The sequence below is a fragment of the Hippopotamus amphibius genome, chromosome 12 (genome assembly GCF_030028045.1).
Source record: "Hippopotamus amphibius kiboko isolate mHipAmp2 chromosome 12, mHipAmp2.hap2, whole genome shotgun sequence".
Lineage (NCBI taxonomy): Eukaryota > Metazoa > Chordata > Mammalia > Artiodactyla > Hippopotamidae > Hippopotamus > Hippopotamus amphibius.
Window position 1 is genome coordinate 64313515 of NC_080197.1, and position 15544 is coordinate 64329058.

The following is a 15544-nucleotide window of genomic DNA, read 5'->3' on the forward strand; positions in this document are numbered from 1 at the left end:
AAAATAGAACTACCATTTGATCCAGCTATTTCACATGTGAGTATTTATCCAAAGAATATGAAAACATCGTTCATAAAGATATATGTACACCTATGTCCACAGCAGCATCATTTACAATATCCAAGATACTGAATCACCCTAAGTGCCCACTGACACTTATCCCACTGATGAATAGAGAAAGAAGATGTGGTATACATATATACAATGGAATATTACTCAGCCATTAAAAAACAAAACATGAAATCTTGCCATTTCCAACAACCTGGAAGGACACTGAGGGTATTACATGAAGATAAGTCAGATGGACAAAAACAAACACTGTATGATTTCACTCATATGTGGAATATACAAATAAATGAAGAAACCAAACTAAACAAAACAAACACATAGATACAGAGAGACAGTAAGTAGTTACCAGAGGTGAAAGGGGAGGTGTGGGAGAACAAAATGGGTAAAGAGAGTCAACTGGTATGGTGATGAATAGATGGAAACTAAACTTTTGATGGTGAGTACACTGTAATGTATACAGAAGTCAAAATATAACATTATAGACCAATGTTACCTCAATTTTTAAAAAAGAAGACATAAGCTGGGAATCTTCTGACCTACTCTTATGCAGCATTCAGTGATGTTCATGCTTGGTACTTCCCTGGTGGCACAGTGTGGTTAAGAATCCGCCTGAATGCAGGGGACACAGGTTCGATCCCTGGTCCAGGAAGATCCCACATGCCGCAGAGCAACTAACCCCACGAGCCACAAGTATTGAGCCCGTATGCCACAACTACTGAAGTCTGCGTGCCTAGAATCCGAGCTCTTCAACAAGAGAAGCCACCGCAATGAGAAGCCCACTCACTGCAATGAAGAGTAGACCCCGTTCGCCGCAACTAGAGAAACCCCGTGTGCAGCAACTAAGACCCAATGCAAAAGAAAAAAAAGGCCCAATGCAGCCAATAAATAAATTAATTAAATAAATAAATATTTTAAAAATTGATGTTTATGCTAAACTACTTGCACTGGGCCCAGCTATCAACAGTTAATGTTCACAATGCTCACATTTTACAATCTCTTGTTCTTTCCCAGCTATGCACTCACCCCCCAAAACTTTGCTTTTCTAAAAGGAAAAATCCCTCAAACATGTAATAATCTTATATAATATCTTTTAGGCATCTAAATATAAATGAATTTCTGAACTGGTTTTAACAGCAATGTATAAATCCTTGGCAACTTCATAATATATCTGTAAGATTTATAAAATGTAGCTTTTCCATTAGCAGAATCTTATAAATACTGAAGAGCAAAAAAGGTCCTTTGGACGACAATGCTGTGAGATGAAAACGTTAAGTAATCAAATACTGGGTAACTCCTTTAAAATAGTGTTATTACTTCAAAACACATTACTCATATCATAAATATAATTGAGGTCTTATTATTTTAAAAATGGGCTCTACAATCACTTTGCTGTACACCAGAAACTAACACAACACTGTAAATCAACTATACTTCAATTCAAGGTGGGGGGGTGCCTACAAAAACACGATTGAGGATATTTTTAACAAAGTTAAACTAAAAATGCTTACATTACCACTGAGTATGTAAAAATATAACACCAATAATTCTTTCCATTGAGAATGTTTAGACAAACTGAAGTAGAGTTTCCTTTATAGGTTCACATATAAAGTTAAATAACATTATCACAGAGTGTGGTTTAAGCCAGGTTGCTTCAACTGTACCCTCCAAAATACCTTTCTATAGCAAGTATTCACCTAGAATACTCATTCAACAAATATTTTAGAGACTAATTTTGTACCATGTTATCATGCTAGGGACCGGCTATAGCAGAAACACTGAAACCAACTTTGTAGTGGTATTACAATGCACATTTATTTCCTCTCTCACATTGTGAAAAACCGTTTGGTATAGCAGAAAGATTACTGACCCAGAAAAAACTATGGGTTGCAATTCCTGCTCTGTTTACAAGTCCTTTTTAATTTTCAGAGTAATAGAACCATGTGTTACATACCATGCAAATCTGATTCAGAGAATGAACTGGACTATGTATATATTTTTTAAAATTCTTTAATTTAAAATAATACAGCATTTTGTTACATTCTTAAGGCTACTGAAGCTCATAACCATTAGAAATGACAAAATACTCTAACCCTTTAAAAAAAAAAAAAAGACTCCTCAGACCTTATTTATATTAAAGCTATAGTGTTAGAATTGCAAAACATCCCCCACTAGGTAAAATTTCAGAATTAAAAAAGAAAAATATCTAAGACATTTTCTTTAAAAAAAAATCTTACCTTTTAAGAAATATTTTCTACATTTTTAGAATAGAAAAATATTTTTCATTGAAACCCCCAAAAATGTACCATTTCTCTCAAAAAACAAACGAAAAAACCCAAGACATTCAAATGACATATATGATTCAACTCCTTTTTAAATAAAGACTACATATATAAACATCTCCTTGTGGTCTGCAACCTGAGGGCCTTGTTATACAGATAAATATATCAGTTTTTCAAATTAAGACTCTATTTAAACTAAGAATTTCTCTTTGTCTTTTAGAGAAGTTATGCAGAGGTATTAAAGACTTCAAAAGAAAAAAAAAGTTGTAACCATACAGAAAGTCCCCCCATCAATTATTTTAAAGACTTCAATCACATTTTCCCATTTTTATATTTTATTCAAATATAGTTAACACTTTTGTTAACCATATAGTATTAAAAAAAGAATTCAAACAGCAAACAATAAAAGATGTCTTAAATAACTGTGGCAAATTCTATCCTTTTAAGAGTGCTTGCATATTTAAAACATTTTATTAAGGTGTGAAAGGGAAAAAAGTTTCACAAAGGTTTACTGACATGATTATCAATGCTTTCAATGAGAGTAAAACAAATCTTAAAATAGGCACTGAGAGTCAATCAGTGTCCATCTTAATTTCCTTTCATCTGAAATTCAGAGGTAATGTGTGTCCACTTTAGGGAAGATTTATATATGAAAAAGTTTATTAGAAAAATAAACAACTTTAAATTTTACAATATTTTCCACTTCCAAGATTCTTTCAGATAGAGCAGGTGTGCCTTATGATTTAAACATGATCTAATTTACAAAATCTCATTTAGTCCTATTTAGTAAAACAAAATACAAAAACAAATGGCAAAATGTTAGCAACTATTAAAAAATCCAATGCAAAAGTTAAAAAAAAAACCAACCAAACACCATTTGTTGCATGTACCTCATATGGCAATACTTACTCTAATGTATGTTAAACAGCTTCACTGAAATTTAATGTGCTGACTTATTACCAAGATAATACTATAATATTAAAATATAAGTCGTGCAGTCTAGGTTTATTTTTCAAAAAAATTGATCAACTATAACCAGGGATTGGCAATTGTTTCCTTAAAAGGTCAGACAATATATAGTTTAGGTTTGCAAGCAATAAAGTGTCACTATTCAACTCTGCCACAACAGTGAGAAAGCAGTCACAAGTAAACAAATGGGTATGTCTGTGGGCTGCAGTTTCTGCCTGCTGCTGAAAAGACAATGGATTTTGAATAAGAGACTGATTATTTCAGGTGCCATGTTACAAAGATGTCATATATTTGGGGAGGTGAGGCTGCGGAGGGGGAGGGGGGTGAGATAGATAGATATCACTAAATGAACATTATAAATTAAAATCTTCCACACTTATTCTCCAAACATAACTGTGTGTGCGTGTGTGTGTGTGTGTATACACACACATACAAGTTACAAAGACTATTTCCTTTTAATTCCATATTCTTTTTGGTGTGTAAATAGTATCAGAACAAAGTCAGATAAGCAGCAGAGTATCATGAGTGACTGAGTACTCAGAGGCTAATTAATAACCATGAAATTTGGTTTTGACATCTTAGTATTTCTACACAATGAGAAAACGAATTTATTCGCTGAGCCCCTGAAGAATATTAGATGTATATTTCAGATGTCGTTTTAAAATTTAATTGAACTGTTACAATTTTGAAGCTAAATGTGATTTGCTTTGTTTTATTAGAAAAAATACTCAGGCAAGGTCTACAATCATCGGTCAATTAAGAATGACTTACAAGAACATGAGGCAATAAAATAAAAATACAGGTACAAACTATATATCTGAAACACCTCTATTTGGCAATTTTATAACAAATCAAAATTTAAAAACAAAGGAGATTGCAGATTACCTTGTAGATATAGAATAAAGCAACTGATGAAGTGCTTAAGCAAAAGAAAACAAAAAAGAAAACACTGCTTTTCTTCTTTTTAAAAATAAAATCACATTTGCTACAGATCATATGAATAATACCCTTATTAAACAACCATTCCAGAATGTCTTATAGAAGCAGTGCTTTTACTTGCACTTCATTTAGTTTTATGACTCATTTCATGTATATAGCTCTCTACCCCACTGTGAACGAATACAGTCTCCCATAATTTTTTTTTTAATTTTTTAAAGTAAATGAGAAATGATTTATGTATCATGGAACCTTTCCCATTTTGGAACCAAAAGGCTTATGAATTCTATATTTTTGTCTATTCTTTAAAAAATTTTAGTGTAAAAACTGCTGGTTTTTATATCATTGTAGTAAAGTGAAAACTCCTCAATCAGGAGTATTTTCTGCAGTTTGACTGCATATAACCACATACTTTACAATATGTCCTTTCCAACAGTAAGGAAATAACTGATTTCACGGTCACTGTCAGAAATGAGTGCCATAATTCTATTATGGGTATAGGTCCTCCCTCAAAGACTTTCTGGAAGGATGTTCAATGTGTTTTGTTCTCATAGATATTAACAGTAGTACATAGTCCCTTAAGTCTGCAAAAGACATTTATTGTTAAAGAAGGTGCTTTTATTAACAATTCCTCTGGCAGCACTAGTGAATTACAATATCCTTCAATATTATTTCTACCCATAATATATACATTTAACTTTTCATGCCTCTAGAAAAACATCTACAGTACATTTCATAATATAAAAATATATTACAAATCTGCTGAATTATTTACAAGCAATGTTCTATTATCTCTATGCAACATTTGTTTGATACAATACTAACAAGTTACACATATTTCCATTTCTGTAAGTTAAAAGAAAAATCCATATGGCTTCTTGCTTACCAAGCAAGAAAGTGATTTTATTTTCCTTTTCAAAACCAACTTTGGTGCATAAAGGATTCATTTTGAAGATACTTTTAAAAAAAATACAATTTTTCTTATGGTAAGAAAAAACAACTCGTAAACCAAATGCTTTCCTCAGAAAAAAAAAATAGAGGCTTATATAGGTTAAAATGAAAATACGAGGATTATTCAAATAATTTGAAATAGAGGTTTTTCAAAAACCGTTAACAGATTAGTTATATAGGTAAATATTAACATACTGTACTCCATGAGAAAACCCTAGTCCTGAAAGGGGAGCCACCAGACATACTGCAACACTCTTTAACAGAAATTTTCAGCCCTAATTCGATAGACGAATTTTTAGTTGATTGCAAATGTCGTTCACTGTTTGCTTAAATACAAATTGAACACTTTTCTTATCAGAGTTCTGCAAAAGAACACAAATGGCAACCAATCACATCTATTTATCATAATTGAAAGGTAAATTATCTCTTGATAATTTTCATTGTCTAAATATTTCCTAATATGACTTCAAATCAATAGACACTGTCAAGAAAAATATCCTTACACAGTGCTTTTGGTATTTGTAAGGGCATATGTTGTAATTGGTTTTCTTTCCAATATAAACTACTGTAATCACTAAAGGGTTTTAATTTAAAAAAAAAAAAAAAAAAAGCAGCTTAAAGCAGCAAGCATGCAAAGCCTTTAAGAAGCTGTTCCACTAAGTTGCCAGAAGAGTGTTTGCTCAGTCTCCCACAGTACCATTCCATGAAAATGTGGATATACAGTAATATATTAATATATTCCACAGAAGAGCCTACTTCATTCACAGAATGTTTACACTAAGCATAAATATTATTCTAAATACTGGATTTAAGGGAAAAAAAGGAAAGGGGTTGACTCTAATGTGCAACTTTTACTAAACCCATTGTCAGTGACTAAGACTGCAGGTGTCCCCGCTTGTTTGCTTTTTATGTATTTATTTATTTTTTACCTCTTCAACCTCTTCTGCGGCATTGTTCTAGAAAAAGAGAAAAAGGAATATTCTTTTATTCAACTGAATGAAAAACAAATTAAGTGCTTCAAAAATACAAATATATATATATAAGAAATACAGGCAATGTGATGATCACTGATCACCACAAAAATTTATTTCCAAAGCATTCACATCATGGATACAAATTTAGTTACATAATATATAGCTTTTTAACAAATCCTTTTTATGTAGCCTGATAATGTATTTCTAAAAAAGAATCTCATGTTTAACACATACATTTTAACCACATTTTAAAACTAACGTTTAAATCTCAAATAAATATGCCCTTTTCACTCTCATTTTGAAGTTAATATATTTTTGGAAGGTTTGTCATGCTTTCATTTTGAGATGTACATAAGCTGCAAGTTGTTTCTCCTAAAATTAGAATAACTGCTTTTCCCCCTCTTAATTTCACAAGTTTTCCTAGTCAAAATCCTGGCACTGCAAAGATGTTACACCATGGCAAATGTAGGAGGTTCTATGACTGTAACACTTCAGGGTGGACCTGATTCTAATTTCCAGAATAGCAGAAGCATATAAGTTTAGACTCAAGATTAAATGTTAAGATGGGGTGGAGGGTGGTTTACAGTGAAAGAAAATTAACTCCACAGAAGGACCAAATATTTCTTAGGAATATCCTCACTACTCTAGAAATCAGTAAGAATTACAGAATTATACCCTGAGAACAGGTGGTGCAAATCCTATGCACTTCTAGACATCAGTTCCAAGCCTGAATTTTTTTTTGGTCACTTTCACCAAAATATCTAAATTGCTTCCTATATAGCATAAGAAGAGCAAAAATAAGCTGATTCTGTGAAAAAGTAAGACCCTTAGAGAGTGGGAAGTAGAATGCAGGGCAGAAACACAGAAGTTAGTCTCAATCTTATAACTAAGATTCACACCCCTTTGTCAATTCACTGCTTAAGGCATGTTTACTAACAGTCTTGGCACTCCCAGAATACCACTCTTTTAGAATGCAAATTTTAATCACTCCCTTCAAAGAATAAGCAGAAATAAACCCTAAATTAAGTGCCAGTAAATAAAGAATATTCAGTAATTATTCTTTTTAAAGAGAAAGGTAAATCATAACTTTCTCATATTTTTGGTAGTGAAAGTCCCTCAATCTCCTCCTCTAAGGTCATTTCACTGTTTTCTCTGCTAGTTAATTTCTTGCTAACCTATAACCTAGCTCATTCCACAAAAACCAAGTTTTCATTATATTTAGGACCTTCACCAAAAGATGCTTTAAAAGTTTGGAAGAGTATCAATGTTTCCACATGGCAAGGCCTATTATGTAAGAATTTCATTCTCAGAAGATGTCTCACATTCCAAAAAGTTGAGTCATGGAATGAACAGAACCTTCAAAGTTTTAATTGCTTCAAAATTTGGCGTAAGACATAGTACCTTTATGATAGCTTAAATTCACATTTGGGATTATCAATTACATCATCTTATTCTTATCCAACGTATTTCTATCTAAAATATATATTAAACTAGAATTCCTTTTTAAAATATAGAAAGTTTACTCATTAAGAGTGCCTTTTAAGCATTTTCACCACTTTTTTAATCACCTAGTATATCTCATTTGGATAGAGGCAGTATGGAGTTCAGTCACATCCTAGTTGTGTAACCTTGGGCAAGCTATTTAACCTCTTGCCTCAGATTTCCAATCTGTAAAACAGACATAGGAACACCTACTTCACAGGACTGCTGTGAGGATGAAGTATATGTAAAGCACCTAGCACAGTGACTCAGGACATAGCCAGAAATGTTGGTCTCTTCTCCTTTCCCCCCCTATACCTTCATATGCACAGCACACTAAAACAAAGGTCAGATCAGAAAATTGTTAGAAACGTGAACACTCCAAGCTACCTCTTAAAAAAACAAACACAATAATATTTACACTGCTCTTTTGAAGTTTGGAGAGAGTATAAGTTTAAGAACTTCAATCATTAATGGTATTTAGGGCACATGCATATGATATATTCCCAGGTCTACATGTCTGATATTATAAAAAAGAACTACATACTTAAACAAAAGGCACTTATTTTCAAAATACTATGTATATCACAATCTAAGCTACTTAAGGTAAATCCGGAATTAACCTGGCATATAAACTTTACCACAGTATTACCCATCTAGAGTCTACAATTTATAAATCGTTGTGATATAATTTTCATATATAAAGCCCCAGAAAGCAAGATATGCTTGACACTGAAATTCAGTACTTAAAAATTAAGTCCTAACCCTTATATTCAAAATTTAAGGAGATTTTAAGATTACAATTCAAAAAGTAAAACATCAAAGCAAGAATTAAATTACCTGTATATGTTTGGGTCCAAAAGCAAGGCAGTATCTTTGGGTAGCTTTGATAAATGAACTACTTTAGTTTTTAATTGATGTCGTTCACTTTCATTCACCCACACGTCAGGCAGACTATGAATTTAAAAGTCATATATAAAATAACATTAATTTTAAATTTACCCTCCACATTACCCAGCTTTTTCTGCTAGTCTGACTGGGCGACCTAGGTTAACAAGCTGCTCAGATGTCAAGGAAACTCAGTGATCTAAGTAGTGTGATGTAGGGTCCCAGCCAAAAATAGCAAGGTGAAATTTTAGGCATAAATCTGGAAGTGAATTATGAATTATTGATAGCAAAGTCACATCAAACTTAGAAACAACTATTAGAACACACTGCCTGTCTTTTAGCTTACTAAGTGAAATTATACCTGAGCTTGACTTGATGGAAATCTGACACCTAGTTTCTTTCTTAAGAAATAAGAAGTAAAAAACCCCCACCAGATTAATTTCCACTTTAAAAAAAAAGGCACAGATAACCAACATCCTGAATTTTAAAAAATTTAATCCTATAGGAAAATCCAAATAAGATGATTTCGATATTTGGATTGATCGATTTCCAAAATACTAAGAAAACAGAAAATTCGAATATGGTATTTTTTAAAGTAACTGTTTACAACCTTAATATAAAAAGAGTTCTTACAAATCAATATGAAACACGTGAACACTTGTTAGAGAAAAAGGAACAGGGGAGAGAAAGAATGCAAACCATTAATTCACCAAAGATATGGTTTTAAAATTCTCTTGCTCATAATCAAAGAAATGCAAAATGTAATAATGCCAATAGCCAGTTGATAATAAGCTAGGGAAATAAGCTCTCTAATGTAGTAGATGAAATCAGAAATTGGTACAAACTTTCAGGAAGGCACAGCCTATCAAAACCCATAACATTTTGCACAGTTTGTAAATAAAGACATTTTAATGTCCTTTTTTTTTAAACAGTAGAGAAAAATGGGTAACTTTAATGTTCGGTAAATAGTTCATTCATTCAATAAATTTTACATGGCTATTTCAAAATATTTTAGAGTAGCATTTCCCCAAAACCTGGAAGGGGAGGGAGTAAAAGTGCAAAATATGTTCTACACTAACAGAAGTTTGACAATCACAGGATTTTTAAAAAGCTAAATAAATTTCTTTACTTCTATATGCTAATATGCATTGTGAGCTCCCAAATCTATTTTTAAAGCTCTTAATTCACACCAGATTAACATCTCTTTAGACTGGAATTTGGTAAACAATATTGTAGAAAAATATTTAATAACAAGGATAAGTGTTAACCACATTATTAATTTTTAATGAGATTCCATTCATTTAAATTTATTCTATTCTTGGTGCTGATAAGACTTCTATGACACACCTTCATTACCTTTCACAGCAACAAAAACAATTTTTTTAAGAATAGAAGAAAAATTGAACATGAAATTAAATTAAGGAGCATCTGGGCCAGAACTGCTCTAATAAAAGAGGGGACTAAAACTCAAAGAAAAATGCAACACTCTTGGAAAAGTGACCAACTGTTTTTTTCTATAAAATATCATTAACGGTCTGTTGAAAAATGTTTAGAAATAGTTAAAATAGATGATTCAAACAAAGGCACAACAAAGGTTTGCTTGCACCCTATCCTACTTGAGGGTCATTAAAAATTCTAAAGATAATCACAACCTAAAAATGATTAAAAATTGCTATAACAACATATATGAAAAACAATTTTAAAAGCTAATTTTAAAGCTTATACCTTGAGCCAGGTACTCTTAAGAGCTTTTACAGATTATCATTTTAATGCTGATGGCCTCAAGATGTTTTGTGGTTTCACTTCTGTAAGTCTTTTATATTTGAACCCAATAGCTGAAGTAATTTTTGAGTATAAGATTTTAATAAAAATAAGACATCAGTCAATTAGTTACATATATATAGTATTCCAAATACTTACATGTCTTCAGGCATCCAATGAAGCAAAAGTTTTATCTTTCCAGAATCCTCTTTTCTCTTAGCTATTACCTAGTAATGATATAAAAGAATTCATAAAAACTATTTATAAAACGCTTAAAAAAGGCTTTTGGTCCTAATCAAGAACTGAAGTGTTCATGTTCTGGACCACGTAGTACCCACCACATCATCTTGTTCTGCCCTGGTTTGCAGCAATTTCACCTCTGATCATATATTTTCACAAAAGAAAAAGAAGAGAAAAAAGGAACTGAAGTAGCTCTGTACAAACAAATGCTAAAACCATATTATCTTCGAAGATGCTATTTATTTCACTATCTACTAAGTCTTCAGCTGAGCCAGACTGCCAACCAAGAGTCCATACTGGCTGAAATATTTTTAAAGAACAAATGAACAGTAAAGAAAAAATAATGCTGGAAAGGGAGAGGTCTCCTTTTTACGATTAAGGTATCTGTCATTTACTTGCGGTTTTTTTGTTGTTGTTGGTTGACCTGTGTTATTTTAAATGAAACATTACCCAATCAGTGTTCAGTTCATATGGGAATCTACCTAAGTTAAAGTGTGAATCAACCAGTACATAAAGACCTACATAAGTAAAGGAAAAATAATATGCTTGTCATTCATTACCAGATTCTGAAAACTAAGGTAATGATTTTTAAAAATCGATCAAAATGGTATTTTATAACTCTTAAAACTGCCATATTAACAAAATTAACTTTACTATTTTAATAATCTAAATATTTTTACCAAGTTCCAAATAGCCTCACAAAGCAATGTTATGTGTCATCCTCAAAACATACTAGAAGTAAAAATAGCACTTCACACAAATATAAAACACTTCCTAGCCCCATTATTTAAAAACCTATAGTTAAGTACGCTAATTACAGACTCAGTGATGGGATTAATTAAAAATTTCAAAGACAGATATGAAGATGCTAAAATAAAATATCTCCACAAAGAAATAAGATATAAAAATAACACAATGCAACCAAGTATAGCAAGCGAACTGACTGGTAACTAGGATTCTGCTGACCTCTTCTGGAGAAGGCTCAAAAGAAAATGTTCAATTAAGAGAAATTAGGCAAACGGCACAGCATAGTACCTCACATATATTTTTATACAAACTTTTTCACTATCAATATGACTATTTCCTATAAAATTAATTTGATAACTAGGAAACACATATTTGCAGTTAGTACTGAACATCTCACTACTAACAGAAGTGATTCTGCTTAACATAAACTGCCTCCATCAACCTGTGTAGTCACGGTCCTCGAACCTTCGAGAACTTCCTCACCTAGCTCCTTTTTCTACTGTGTCCAAGGAAAACTGTTTCCCATTATGGAGGTTTCTTCCTTCCACTTCCCCCAGGAAAAAGCATTCTTCAGATTATACTACACCTCTGTGACTTTTCCTCAGTCAAGATACCTCTGTCACCCCAGTGTCGCTTAGGGGTGCAAATCACTCCTATTCCTAGGTTTTTTATAATTTATGACAAACACAGGTAATCAATCGTGTTATTAAATCCTCTCAGATGTTTTCTACAGCTAGAAAACTTATTTTCATCTTCATAAACCATTTTAACTCTGAGTAAATTTTAAGTTTTCTTCCAGTTTCCTAATATCATCACACTTTTAGTTCCTTCATTTTTTTGATCATCTTTACTCCTGCCATGGTGAGCCTTAAGGATTTCATCACAAGGAGCTGCTCTGATGAAAGCATGTGAAAGTTGATGCTTCTTTTTTTAAAACACAACCTTATTTATCATCATTACCTCTATTCCCTAATATGTAGAGACACTCGTTCATTACTAGACCATTATTTCATCAGATTTACTGCTCTTTAAATCATTAAATGTTGATAGGCCCCAAACCTCATTCCTTGTTTCTCTTTTCTACTTAATACTTTCGAGGTGATCTTATCCAGTCTGATACCTTTAAATACCACTAATATTCTAGAAAGTTCTATTCTTATCTGTAGCCACACCTCTCCTCTAAGCTCAAACTCTTATATTCATCTGCCTACATGACAGAAGCTCTAGATGTTCTACAGAATGTGCAGAAATTACGGCTCTTAATACTCCCTTCATCCCCAACCTGCTCATCTCATGGCTTCTATTAAATGGCAACTCCATCCTTTCAGCTAGTTACCCAGGCCAAAAACACTGGAGTCCTCCTTTCCTCTTGTTATCATACCCGACATCTGATCCATCCATAATTCTTTTCATTATTCCTTTCAAAAGACATCCAGAGTCTAACCCTTCTTAGTATATCCACTGCAACTATTCCAGTCTTTTCTCACCTGAGATACTAAAAAGCCTGATCCCTTCTCTCCCCGACCCTGACCTTTCCGTTCTCAATAAAGAAACCAAAGCAACCACATTAAAACCTACATGAGAGGAAAGAGATCAGTGAGTTATCTAGGGCAGAGGCAGAGATGAACTACAAAGCTACACCAGGGAAGCTCTGAGTGATAGGAATGTTCTATATCTTAACTGTGGTTGTGGTGGTTTTAAAGGTAAGTACAACTGTCAAAACTCACAGAACTGTACATATGTTTTTCTGTCCATGCCACATGGTTTGTAGGATCTTAGTTCTCTGACCAGGGATGAATCCAGGCCCCAGCAGTGAAAGTGCTGAGTCCTAACCACCAGACAGCCAGGGAATTCCCTTGCGTACTTTAAATGGGTGAGTTTATATTTATTACACATCAATAAAAATTTTATTTAAAAAAAAAATCACATCAGAGCACAGCTACTCAAACTCCTCCAATGGCTTCCCAACACACAGAGAATAAAAGCCAAGGTCTCAGTCCAACAAGATTCTCCTTATTACCTCTCTGACAACTCCTACTCTCTCTGCCTCCCCCATTTCCTCCAGCCACAATGGCCTCCTCACTGTTTTTCAAACATACCTGACATAACCCCACTTTGGGATTTTATGCTTGATTTTCCCTCTGGCTATGATGCTCATCCCCTAGTAACGGAATGGCTCACACCCTCACTTCCTTTTAAGTTTTTTATTTTACTACTTTATCTTGTTTACCGTGTCTCTTCCTCTAGAGTGTAGGCATGGTTTTTTGTTTTAGCCCATTTTGTTCACTGCTGTTTCATTAATACCTGGCACATGAAGGTGCTCAATATTTAAGCAAATGAACAAATTAGCCCTAATGCCACACTCTGGGTCTGGTGACATCTTACTGACCTTTGAAACAACAATTATAATAGAAAACAAACTTATGGTTACCAAAGAGGAGAGGGAGGAAAAGGGAAAGAAATTAGAAATATGGGATTAACAGATATAAACTACTATACATAAAACAGATAAGAAACTAGGATTTACTGTAAAGCACAGGGAATTATAGTCAATATCTTGTCATACCCTACAACAGAATATAATCTGAATCACTTTGCTGTACACCTGAAACTAACACAACATTGTAAATCAACTATACTTCAATTAAAGAAAAAAACTTACGGATAAAAAAATTAAGTAACATTTTGTATTTGACATGCTTTTATTCAGCAAGATAGTTAAAAGTCTACTTTATCAAATCATCATGACGTATTTTTTAATTAGTCAATCCTCAGCTTATTTCAACTTATAAAATGATTAATATTTTCTATCTCCTAAAAACAATATATAAATGTAAACATGGATAATCAATGTTAATTTCAACTTGAAAAAAAAAAAAAAGAACAATTATAGACCTACCAAATCATAAACCTATGTTATCAAATTCCCAAGGAGGACTTTAATAACCATCACTGCTGAGCAAGCTCCTGATCTTGCTGAATCCCAACAAAATTCCCAGCACAGCCGTTTTAACTTGGTCTTCAAAGCTTCTAATTTTCCTTCTGACCCTTTCATTCTTATTTAGATAACTATATTTCCAACACTCTGTAAAAGAGCATAAGTATGGTACACCTCTCTTTAAACTCAAACTCACAACTATTATGTACTCCAATCTCAGAAAAGATTCGCTTTCCTCTGTGTCTAAACTTCTACCTTCTTGCCTTTAATTTTGGGAGTCAAAATCAATATTGGGCATTTTGAATTGGAAGTATACATAGAAGAAAAAGTGAAAATATAAGAAAATCTCATTATTAGAGGAGATGGGAAAATCAGAGATTCAAACCAGTAGAGACATCAATATTGATCTTTTATATTTAAATTCTCATGCACTTTGATTAGAATATAGAAAATAAAACCTAAATTTAGTATATTTTCATTTCAACAGCCAAATTAAATAATCTCTCTTCCCAGAGATTCAAATTACCAAAAGTCTGGTCTAAAGTTTATTTCTACTAACTGACCTACACCCAACTACAGCAATACAAAAATGACTGGATAATGAAAATGGCAGGAGAAGAAAAAACAGCTCTCTAATCAACTTCCACTTAACCAAAAATAAACTCATTATTGCATTTTCAAATTCAATACTTTTCTGTTTCCATGCAGAACAACATAATCATTCAACAAATATACTGAGTGCCTACTGTGTGTCAGGCACAAATCTAGACCCTTGGGATACATCCACAGGACAAAAGAGATTACCATTCCCTCCTTCGTGAAGCTTTCACTTGATGGCCATTATCTTATTTTCTGTTTAACACAAACTTTAGATGTGCATTTCACGGGTGACAGAGGAGCATGCAGCACATAGGGACGTGAGTTAAAAGAAGTCTAATGTTCTAACTTTACAGGTAAGAAAACCAGAGGTCAGAAAAGACACCTAGTATTTAAAGTCAGAGGCTGATCTTCAAATGCCACCCTAAAGTTACTAAATAGTTCAAATTAAAGGCTAGAAAATTCAACATAATCATTAAAATATCTAATTGTGGGAAATATTTGAAAAAAAAAATTAAATACTTACAGTACTATGAAAAACAACACTGTGTCCCTTCCCTAAACTTTCTATATGAGCTGAGAGGTTAAAGCATATGGCTCGATGTCTTATCGCATCCAGTGTTTGTGCATCGAAGAAATCATGTGGTCGTGCTAGAGTCAATACAAGAGAGGTAAAGAATATTTAGAAAAATATAAGTCTCCAAACAGCCATATTA

At 32.9% G+C, this 15544-nt stretch overlaps 1 protein-coding gene across 2 annotated transcripts in view; it reads right to left on the reverse strand.

Moving 5' to 3' along the window:
• The window catches only part of AEBP2 (AE binding protein 2), a 179234-nt gene that overhangs the window by 116718 nt on the left and 46972 nt on the right, over positions 1–15544 (reverse strand). Inside the window, exons 5-9 of one of the 2 annotated variants that reach the window (XM_057701513.1) lie at positions 15355–15479; positions 10466–10533; positions 8498–8611; positions 6134–6160; positions 4014–5566 (exon numbers count right to left, since the gene is read on the reverse strand). In XM_057701513.1, the coding sequence (XP_057557496.1) occupies positions 5521–5566; positions 6134–6160; positions 8498–8611; positions 10466–10533; positions 15355–15479 (380 nt within the window). In that variant the 3' untranslated portion in view covers positions 4014–5520. Of the gene's footprint in view, positions 1–4013; positions 5567–6133; positions 6161–8497; positions 8612–10465; positions 10534–15354; positions 15480–15544 lie in introns of those variants that run through there. The other variant, XM_057701512.1, reaches the window with a different exon arrangement.